The sequence below is a fragment of the Marmota flaviventris genome, chromosome 1, assembly GCF_047511675.1.
Source record: "Marmota flaviventris isolate mMarFla1 chromosome 1, mMarFla1.hap1, whole genome shotgun sequence".
In the NCBI taxonomy this organism is placed as follows: Eukaryota; Metazoa; Chordata; class Mammalia; order Rodentia; family Sciuridae; genus Marmota; species Marmota flaviventris.
In genome coordinates, this window is record NC_092498.1 from 212,335,137 (window position 1) to 212,347,079 (window position 11,943).

An 11,943-nucleotide genomic window follows, 5' to 3' on the forward strand; every position below is an offset into this window, starting at 1 on the left:
TGATGTAGCTCAGTGAGATCACCCCTGGTTCAATCAGAAGGGAGGGAAGGGGTTTAAAAAAAAAAAAAGGACAAAGAAAGGAAAGAAAGAAAAGGTGAAATATTGCAGTACTTGTAATAAGTATGTACAGTACTTGTGGGCCTGGCCACAACAAAGTTCTCAGATAACTATGGCATTATTCAAGAAAATAGACCTGAAATGTTGCAAGATCAATAATTTTTCTGCAGATTGTAAAACGTATAATAGTATGAATTTGACAGTGATCAAGATGGAAGGCCTGGAATTATACTGTTGTGAGGGTATGAATTTAAACATTAGCAAATTCTAAGTAGAGTCAGATCAACATGGAAAACATGATCAGCAGAATTAACTGGGAAGATAGTGGACTCCCCTTTGGTGTCACTGCATTAATTGACAGCAGCTGCCTCCTGGGAAACCAGAAAAAGTTTTGTCAACTTTCAGAAATGTAGATAGTAACCTCTCTAAGAGGTAGCAGTAACTTCTATCAGATTTTCCTAAAGGTATGGGGTATAGAGCTGTATGTTTTGGCTGACATTATACCAGGATCACAGGCTAAGCTGACAGCAAGCTCGGGCACACAATCAAACCCCAAATATCAAAGTAAGAAAAAGCAAATGTTTTGTGTGCAATTTGTACCTGAGGAGCACTAGCGCACAGATATTGCTACAAAGAAGGTTCTGGTGAATTTGAACTCATCTTTAGTGCACAGGAGGAAGTCCTCTCCAGTGGCAAGGTCACCAGCAGTGAGTTTCTCAGGCAGGGCAATGTCTGGGCTGTGAACACTATACTGTCATTTATTAATGATACTGTCACTTGGAGACAAGGGGAAGGACGAGGCCAAACTGCACTAGTGACTTCACCCATCACCTACATGTGCTCATCAGCAGGCAACTGTGAACAAGTTCCAGAGGGACCTATAGGTCTCATTTCAGACAGTAAGGATGGCATCTAAGGCAAATTCATGAGCCATAACCATCCACACAAGGCAGCCCAGATTGATGTGATCACCTTTATTGTCACTGCCAACAGGTAATGGCAATAATAGTTGGGCTTAACAGTAATAATCACACCCACAAGAGAACCATTTCATTACCACTCCTCACAAGAAACACATGGAACATGAAAGTGCACAGGTCTCTTCTGTTCAGGATTTATTGTTTAGCATGATTTGGAATACCTCTGCACTGGCTGGATTAAAAGCCAAAGAAAGGGCTGCAGCCCTGATGGCAGCCATCAAGGGGCTGAGTTCTGACGGCAACACATGATAGAACCCAAAGTTGCTCAAACTTTAAATTTGGATCACTCAGGCTGAAACCTGATTGTGCTGGTCTGAGAGGCTGTACCCAAGGGCCAATTCAGAACCATGATGGTTTCGAGCACAGTAGAACATGACACCAGTTATGTTCAGTTTTTCTGTTTCCATGTGCATCAAAGGACAAATCCAGAAGCAGTTTGTACTGCCAGTCCAAGCTGTTGCTAACTCAGGCATTCATAAGTGCTTTGCAGGCTGTGTAATGGATGCACAGATTAAAGACAACACTGAGGCCTCTCCCTCACTCCCTGCAATGCCAGTGTTACAGGAACTTCCATTCTCAAGGGGTTCAAGGGGTCTCTCTCTCTCTCTGCACGGTCATGAAATTGAGGTCTCTCACACTAGTAATTATTTATCACTCGTCCTTTCTCTATTCACTTTTCTTGCACTCTCACCTTTTATCTGAAAGGATCAGGTATAAGAGAACAAGGGCATTTAACAACATTAAATGTGTTAAAGTGAAAAAGGCTTTCTCACAGTACTTGCACTCCCAGGATTTAGCATGTTTAAGAGCATGACAAGCCAGGTATGGTCATGCGTGCCTGTCCCAGCAGCTCAGGAAGCTGAGGCAGGAAAATCACAAGTCAAAGCCAAACTCAGCAATTTAGCAAGGTCCTAAGCAATTCAGTGAGACCCTGTTAAACACCTGAGTTCAATCCCTGGTACAAAAACAAACAAACAACAACAAAAAAAAAAAAACATGAGAAACCTAGGAAAGATTCTCTACTGCTAAAATAGTATTGTTTGTATCCCAAAGGCCCACTTTTCACCTGGTGGCTATCCAGAAGTTGTAGCAACTGAAATGACTGAAATGAAATAGTGTTGCTATGGAGGAAAGGAAAGACATATCACTCCAGAATGATCAAGGTAGAATCACAAATGTTCGAAATAAACCAGAACCATTCAGACAGTGGTGTCTGTTGGTACACTAGATTTCAAGTTAAGGGGACACAATTCCCAAACCCCTATATTAAATTTCTCTTGGATCTGAATCATGTTTGCTAAAGGTTGACTTTCCAACAGTCCTTTCCTTCATAAAGTTTTCTCCACTATGATGACACAAGTGAAGACCAACATATTTACAGAACTACAACCTTCCCATATATTTTACATCAGGAGTTCTTCCTTCTATTGCAAAGTCTCACATTTAGTAACTTTCTGGGAATTAGTGAAATATTTTATATTTCCTTCCTTACAATGTGAAGAATCTTAAGGGATTTTTTTGTATTCCTCCCATTGAAAGGGTTTCTTTTCAGTGTGAGTTATTAAATGTTCAGTTAGTAGGTAAAACTTACTGTAGGCTTTCCCACATTCCTGACACTTAAAGGGTTTCTCTGTTGTGTGAATTTTCACATGATGAATTAGGTTTGAGGATGAACTGAAGGATTTCCCACATTCCTTACATTCATAAGGCCTTTCCCCAGTGTGAGTTCTTACATGCTCAGTTCGGCTTGAAGAAGTGGTGAAGGCTTTCCCACAGTACTTACACTTATAGGGTTTTACTCCTGTGTGAATACGAATGTGCTTAGTAAGATAAGAGAAATACTGAAAGGATTTTCCACATACATTACATTCAAATGGCTTTTCCACCATGTGAGTTTTTAAATGGTCAAGTAATAGATTGCATCTATTGTAGGCTTTCCCACATTCCTTACATTCATAGGGTTTCTTTCCAGTGTGAATGATTAGATGTTTACGTAGGTATGAGGAATTGAGGAAGGCTTTCCCACATTCCTTACATATATAGGGTCTCTCTCCACTGTGAGTTCTTACATGTCTACGTAGGTATGAGGAAGCATGAAAGACTTTACCACATTCACCACATATAAAGGGTATCTCTCCACTATGAGTTTTTCTTACATGATTATGTAGGTATGAAGAATTAAGGAAGGCTTTTCCACACTCTTTACAAATATAGGGTCTCTCACCACTGTGAGTTCTTACATGTCTACGTAGGTATGAGGAAGAATGGAAGGCTTTTCCACATTCCCTACATATATAGGGTTTCTCCCCACTGTGAGTTCTTCTTATGTGGTTACGTAGATATGAGGAAGTGAGAAAGGCTCTTCCACATTCCTTACATATATAGGGTCTCTCGCCACTGTGAGTTCTTACATGTTGAGTAAGGCGTGAGGATGAAGCGAAGGCTTTCCCACATTCGTTACATTCATAGGGCTTCTCTGAAGCATGTGTTGGTTCATGTGTGGTAAGGCCTGAGCGCTTAGTGAAGGCTTTTCCACATTCCTTACATTTATAGGGTTTTTCTCCAGTATGAATTCTGAAATGTTCCATTAGCCGTGAGTAAGTAGTGAAGGGCTTCCTACATTCCTTACATTTAAAGGGTTTCTCCCCAGTATGGGTTCGCATGTGCCTATTAAGGTTTGAAGAACGTCTGAAGACTTTTCCACAAACCTTACATGCATTGTTTTTCATTGTGCGCATTTGAACAGGCACGGCAGGACTTGTAGAGTGAGTAAAATGCCCTGCATTCCTTGTATTTTGAGTTTTCATGTGAGTCTTGAAATATGAGTGTTCACTGAAGATTTCTCCACACTGCATATAGTCACAAAGTTCCCCTGCACTGTGGTGTCCTGCCTGTTGATGAAGGGATGAATGATGGTTAAAAGACTTTTCAGACTTATTAATTCTTACCTATCTGCAGACAGAAACAGTATTATTATGATTATTATCCTTACCACTTTGATTACATGCAAACATTCCCTGCTCTGTAAACTTCAAGCTGAATGAAGGAACCCAATTTCAAGGATCCTGTGACATCCAGTCTACTCTTGGAAATGACTACTCTATATTTTTATGAAGTTCCTTTAGGAACCTCAGTGCCCAGTTACATGTGTAGGAATGTGTATTAGTGGAACTCTGAAGCCTCATGTTTTGAGCTAAATTTAGGATAAAATCCTAAATTCATCATATTCAGAGTATCTCCCTACTGGGTAAATGCTACTCAAAAATCTCTCATTTATGTTGATTTTCTATAAAGAAATTCCCAATCTTTTGATATTAATCTCCCTTGTTAATATTAGAATTCACCGATTCTATTGCCTTTTCCCTGTAAAACAATGAACAATGATAATATATTTATTTAGAGGATGATTATGATTTTTAACATCTTCATGACATTCTTACAGTTCCTGGCATGATTTCTTTTAAATTGAATTATGGAACAATAGTGCCAGAACCTTCTGCCATCTGCTCTAATCTTAAAACAACTGTTTAGATATTTACAAAATTGAGGCCAGGTGAGGTGGTATGTGCCTGTAATCCCAGTGGCTGAGGAGCCTGAGGCAGGGGGATTGTAAATTCAAAGCCAGCCACAGCTACAGCAAGGCACTAAGCAACTCAGTGAGACCCTTTCTCTACATAAAATACAAGAGGACTAGGGATGTGGCTCAGACGTTGAGTGCCCCTGAGTTCAATCCCTGGTACCCCCTCTACCAAAAAAAAAAAAAAAAAAGATATTTACAAAATTGAGCCAGCAGAGTGGCATTCACCTAGAATCATAGATACTCAGGGGCTAAGGCAGGAGGATTGTTAAGTTCAAGGGCAACCTGGGCAACTTAGCAAGACCCTGTCTTGACACTTAAAAAAAAGGCTGGGAATGTAGCTCAGGGTAGTGTTGGCCTAGCTTGCACAGGACCAGGATTCACTCTTTAGCACCATTCCCCCCTCCCCCAAAAATATTCACAATACTGCCTTAAAAGTCAATCTCTAGTTATACATGTGGGACTATGTACTTATGGGATCTCTGAAGGAATAGGTTTTATGACAGACAGGTTTGGGACATGTTAAAAATTCAAATTCATCACCTTCAGAATATACTCCTTCCTAGGTGAATGCTACTTATTTTCTATAAGGGAATTGGCAATGTTCTCTGAGTGGAAAACAACAAATATCCATGTTAATCTTACTGTTTGTATCCCACTGGAAGTCTGTCCCCTCAAAAAATCCTGCTGAAGTGTTGCCTCTTTGGTGTTAAGTAGTATTTTCCATTCTGAAGATAAACAGAAAAATAAAATTAAAGTTTGGAGCAGAAATGGTAGACTTAGGAGTTAAAAATAATAGGGCTCATTTATATTTGTTATCAATTTAAAACTGGTTAAAAAGAAAGAAAAGTCTGGAGCTGGGGTTGTGGTTCAGTGGTAGAGTGCCTGCCCAGTATGTGTGAGGCACTGGGTTTGATCCTCAGCACCACAAAAACATAAATAAATAAGGGTTAAGGTTTAAAAAAAAAAGAAAAGAAAAGTTTGACCATTTTGAACTAGGTTAAAACTTTGGTGACAGCTAAAGATGTGAATCACAGTTTTAGACATTTATTAAAAATTAATTCTTTGAAAAATAAAACTGATGGTTAACAACAAAAAATATTATTAGGCATAAAAAGGAGCAAAAATCTGGACATAAACCATATAACAAAATAATAAAAAAAGGTCATTTTTGTGAGATCACAGGAAAGTCTGAATAGACAGAAAGTGAGCATATGAGAAGTTCTTTACTTTCTTACCTTCTCAGAGAAATGACCTGAAATGTCTGATATCAAGTGCATATTAAAAAGTCCCCCTTAACACTCCCAAAAACACTATGTGTCCTTGATGGAGACCGTTATTCACAAACACTCACCTTGGAGATCTCCACTCTGCACTGTCCACAGATCCTCTTCTTGTTCCAACCAGTAGATGAGACTAGGTTTAATGGGCTCACATCCTGTATACAGGGAAAGATACATTCATGAAAGAGTTTCAGATAAAAGATCATAAAACATTATGATTTAGGAACTATATTTCTAACAGATGTAGGGAATCATAAAAGGGCTAAGCATGCAAATATCATCTCTTTCTATGCCCTCAAAAGATCTTTGAACCCTGAAACCCAAACACTAACACCTTGATTCAAATAGAAAATATAGTGAAACAAAAATTACCCCAGTGATTTTCACATGACACTGCATCAGATTCATGTGGGTGGCTTGTTAAAACTCACATGACAGGTATCTACCTGGAGTTTCTGATTCAATAGGTCAAAAGAAGAAACTGGTAATTTACATTTCACTTTTGTGGGGGTAGTCCTGGTGATTGAATCTCAGTACCTTGTGCATGTTAGGCAAGTGCTCTACCACTGAGCTGGAAATAAAAAATAATTTTTATTTCCCATGGGGTGATGGCAACAATATTCTTCTTGGACTCACATTTTGATAACCACCAATATGTATTAAAATGTACAGTAGTCCCCCCTATAGTTTTACTTTTATGGTTTCTTACAATCCATCCTATCTAAACATATTAAATATAAATTTCCAGAAAAATATTCACTAGTTTTAAATTGCACACCATTTTGAGTAGCTTGATAAAATCTCATGCTATCCTACTCTGTCCTATAGGGGATATGAATCATTCCTTTATCCATCATATCCACACTCTATATGCTTCCTGCCCATTAAGTCATTTAGTAGCTGTCTCACTTATGGTTGATTATCACAGTATAACATTGCTTGTGTTCAAGTAATCCTTATTTTACTTAAAAACAGACCCAAAGAGAACAGTAGTGATGCTGCCAATTTGAAAATGCCAAAGAGAAAACATAAAGTGCTATATTTAAGTGAAAGTTGAAAGTTCTTGATTTAAAAAGGAAAAAAATATATATGCTTAGGCTGCTAATATCTACAATAAGAAAAAAATCTTCAATCTGTGAAACTATACAGAAGAAAAAAGAAATTCATGTTGCTTTTGTTGTTGCACCTCAAAACTTGATTGAAACTGTTCAGTTCGACGAACATTTCCAGATATCCATTGGGGGCGTCTTAGAATATACACCTTAGAATAAAGGTGGACCACTATACTAGGGAAGAGACTATGCCCCTGTTATTTCCCAACATAGTCAGAGTTGACATCACTGATGCTGCAGCACAGCAAGTACAGAACACCCATCTTCCCTAAGCTACAAGGAATGATGGCAGTCTTACCTACTGAGGCCAGGTTCCGGTAGTTCTCTAGCATCACATCTCTGTACAGGTCTCTGTGCATTTGATCCAATAGAATCCATTCCTCTTGGGTGAAGTCCACAGCCACATCCTCAAAGGTCACCAAGTTCTTAAAAAAAAAAAAAAAAAAAGTCACCAGGTCCTAAAACATTACACACATGCATGCAAGCAAACCTGAGTAACAAGTAAAATAGCAACATTTCCACCAATGTTCACTAGAGAAAGAGGAATTGAGACCAGTGCCTACACAGGGATGTGAGGCTTCCATTGTCTACCAAGGCTTTCGTGGTCCTAGGAACTTTTTTCTCTATCTACACTCAATTTAAGGTTGATATCCCTCAGTCATGTGGCTTTAATGGCTCTTCTGGCACCTGAACTGATCTCACCACAACCAGAATACAAGTCCTTTTCTTATTTTGTACTATTAAAGTACATTCCTGGAGGCTGGGAATGTAGTTCAGCAGCAGAGCACTTGACTAGCATGTTTGAGGCCTTGGTGTCCATATCAGTACCACACTTGAGCCTGTAATCCCTGCTTCTTGGGAGGCTGGGGCAGGAGGATTGCACTTTCAAGGCCAGCCTCAGCAACATAAGTGTGAAGATTAATTCATAATTACTGAAATAATGGGATGATTTTTAGGCAACACTTCACCAACACCAGAGGCTCCACTCTAGAAATTCAGCTGGAGACTGAGTCCTTGAGTTTGTCTCTACTTGATTTAAGAAACTTTGAAGACATATCTGTCTAAAAATATGCCTACCTGTAAAGACAAGCTGGTCATTTTGTGAGACATGGTGTCTGCATACCTGATAACAATTTGTCAGACAGTCTGCCACCATCCTTTCTGTCTTAATCTTTTCTTGAAGAAGGCAGACTGGGCCCCTAGACAGAAGAAAGCCTAAAAAGAGAGAGAGAGAGAGAGAGAGCATGAGAACCCAGAGCTGACCACAATTCTTACTCATATGTCAGTAGATTAGTCCACTCTAGCATGAAACCCCATATAATCCAACACACTCTACATACAGACACACAATTGCCATACAATGTCAGAGTAGTCCTTTCCACCTAGAGCCAATAGAAGGGACGATAAACTATGCTGCCCACCAGGAAAAGACAACAGTCTCATTTTACTAGGACGACATTTCAGGCCAGGGGAGATGTGACACTTTATTTCCCTATGGTGATAAATGACATGAGGGAGATTATGCAGCACCTCTTTTCAAAAGACACATGCTAGGGAGCTGACTTCACAACCGCATTCTCTAGCCCCCAGGGTTCCCCCTAAATGAACTAAACAAGATAGAGTGACTGCTCCAGCATTGACTCTACAGTATACAGGGGGGGACCTAAATCAGATAGCCCCTAGGCTATATCAAATCCCCATTCTTTCTAATAACATAGTCCCCAGAGAACTTGACATTGCAAATGAAAGTTTGTAGGTGTTCAGTGGTCTGGATCTTGTAAAGACATCCCTCAAAGATTCCACTCCAAAAGATTGCACCTCATACAAACTACCAGCCAAAATAAAGGGGTGTAATACTCTATAGACCTTTTGAATTCTGGATGCAACATTTCAAAACTTGAATGAATTTTAACATATCTTAAGGCTTTCAGTTTCAAATAGAGACAAGAGCAAGTTAAAGGTACAGTACAAGCCTCTCAAGCACCTGGTCCACATTATCAGGCAGACCCAATAATCCTCAAAGTGTCCATGGGTAAACAGTGTGAACTATTGGAAGCCTCTAGCAAGCACCAACAGGAGAATCACACAACAGACCTTTGGTACTTGTAAGCAACTCTGTGCGCTCTCTCTCTCTCTCTCTTTTTCCCAATGCCGAGGATATAACAAAGCCCAAAGAATGCTAGGCAAGCATTCTACCAGAGTTACAGCCCTCACAATTATCCCTTTTTTGAAGATAACTATTCTGTTTTTAAGAGACATGTTGTCAGTACCTGGAAGAATAACCATGGACATTAAGTGATTAAAATAGAACTGAGGGAGCTGGGGTTGCAGCTCAGTGGTAGAGTGCTTGCCCAGCACAGGAGGCACTGGGTTCAATCCTCATCAAAACAAACTTTAGATGACATTATTATTATTTTATTTTTTGGTACTGGGGATTGAACTCAGGGGCATTCAACCACTGAGCCACATGCCCAGCCTATTTTGTATTTCATTTAGAGACAGGGTCTCACTGAGTTGCTCAGTGACTCGCCGTTGCGGAGCTCTCGGCTTTGGACTCACTATCCTCCTGCCTTCGCCAACCGAGCCGCTGGGTTACCGCGTGGGCCACTGCGCCTGCCTAGATGTCATTATCTTTTGTTTTTTTTTTGAGAGAGAGAGAGAGAGAATTTTAATATTTATTTTTTAGTTTTTGGCGGACACAACATCTTTGTTGGTATGTGGTGCTGAGGATGGAACCCGGGCCGCGCGCATGCCAGGCGAGCGCGCTACCGCTTGAGCCACATCCCCAGCCCGACATTATCCTTTTTAACTTTGTTACTTGAAACAGTATTGTGGTTTTAGTAAGGCGATGCCCTTATCTTTAGAAGATGCATTCCCGAGTATTTAAAGGAAAAGTTTCATGTTCTCAATTTATATTCAACGATAATTTATATTCAAATGATAATTTACCAAAAAATGTTCTTAATTTCCTGAAAAGTGGGCAAACATGCACAATGCTCAAAATTGGTACATCTGCCACTACATTTATTACATATGTTAATTCGTATTTTTTGAAAGAAAAATGTGAGGGAAAAAACATGCATGCATACAGGAGGTGGGGTAGAGGGTTTACCTTCAAAGCCCGGTGTTCAATTCCTACCACCACAGAATAACCTGAACAACAACACCACATGCTGTAATGAATTCAATTATTCTAGCACCACTAATAAACCTTCCATCTCTTTTTCCTGGCGGCCCCCGTTTTGAAGCTCTGTGGGGACGTACAAGCTTTGGAACTTCGGAAGAGAAACCTATGGCTATGCAGATACAGGTTTTTCCAGTAAGAAAACCTGTATCTGCATAGAAGTAGTCACACCCTAGACACCTAAAAATCTACATTATCTTTCTATCCGAATGTCATGTATAAACTAAATACCGTCAAAGACAATGCCAAACTCTCAGATAAAACATTCTTTTAAGAAAGTAGAGGCTCTTGTGAACCAACTTGTACCCAATACTGACCTGAACTCGCCAGAATGCCAATCCGTCAGGAGAGTGGGCACTGAGTCTGGAGCCAACGTTACTAAATCGCGGAAATTCTCTTCCCTCTGGGAAACAATTTCGGAAAGACTGCTTTGCAGGCTTTGGAAAAGAGGAGCGCCGCGGAAGAAAGCACCCGGAGGGCGCGCCCCGGCGACACTTCCTGACCCAGCGCCACCGGCGCCTCTCAGACCCGAGAGCCGGGAAGGATGCGCGGCCCTAGGCACGCCAGCGAAGCCGGCCTAGTCCCTTTACGGGGGTCCGCTGCCACCCCGCTGCCACCACTGGGAGACCCCGCACGCAGAATCCACCCAAGGCGGGGAGAGGTGCACCATGAGGAAGGCACTTGACACTACACTGCGGAGCCGGCGCCCGCTGACGTCACTTCCGCTTTCAGGCTTCGGCCTTCAAGGGGGTTCCTCAGGCATCAGCCACGTCGAGCCACGTCGGCCGGCCAGGCGCGGACATTCTAACTTCCTCTCCGGGGAGGATGAGGCTGACACACGGCTCGGTTCGTTGCAGGAGGCAGAACCGGGCGCGGCGGCCGAGGGCGAAGTGAGAGCCAGGCCTGGGGGTGGGGCTGGGGGCGGGGCCAGGCCCGTGCCGACTCCGCCCACCGCCGCAGGGGAGCCCGTTGATTCTTCACATTGATGCGTGGCAGGGCTTTTCCGTTCTTTGTGGGTCTTTATGGTTCCTTAATTCATTAACTTATCTGAATACCATGCTAGACTCTAATAGTTTATTCCTTTGTGTTTTCAGTGTAATCATATTTTCTGCAAACTTATTTTTTTCTTGTTATTTTTGGATTTTGCCAGAGGGCCTGGGACCTCCCCCCCCACCGCCCCCATGCGACAATTCAAAATAACCACTAATATTACGGAGTATTCTCCAAGAGTTATTCAGAAGTGTGACGTAACCCCAACAAGAATGCCAACATTTTTTAAAAGCCATTAGGCATATTGATACTTAAGTTAATATCAAAGAACAAATATCTGATGATGAACAAGGAAACACTGAAAAACAAAATGGATGATAACCTACAGATATTAAAAAGTATTAAAAAGCGAGGTGATAAGCAACTCAGTGAGACCCTGTCTCTAAATAAAATAAAAAATAGGGTGGGGATGTGGCTCAGGGGTCCAGTGCCCCTGAGTTCAATCCCGGGTATCCTCCCCAAATATTACAAAGCCTCTGTAATTAACAGTGCATGGTACTTACATATGAACAGGAAGCGGATAAATAGAATGTCTCCAAGTAAATTCAATAACATGGAAATTTGATCCAAGTATATTCTAGATCAATGGAACAGAAATGCACTTTGGAATGAAAGGTGCTAAAACAACTGGAAAACCATCTGGAAAAAGATGAAATTAAACCTGTTCCTTTTACAATATACAATAAACTCCAAATGAATC

The 11,943-nt window shown here is 41.0% G+C and overlaps 1 protein-coding gene across 1 annotated transcript; it reads right to left on the reverse strand.

Annotated features, from left to right (window-relative positions):
• Nucleotides 1–788: 788 nt before the first annotated feature.
• On the reverse strand, nt 789–11,054 carry LOC114107854 (zinc finger protein 846-like). Its single transcript, XM_034637168.2, is given in 7 exon segments — nt 789–2,652; nt 2,654–3,928; nt 5,260–5,342; nt 5,969–6,052; nt 7,308–7,434; nt 8,133–8,224; nt 10,511–11,054. Coding segments are annotated over 6 exon segments (1,644 nt in total). The 5' UTR covers nt 8,166–8,224; nt 10,511–11,054; the 3' UTR covers nt 789–2,610.
• Between the last annotated feature and the right edge of the window lie 889 nt (nt 11,055–11,943).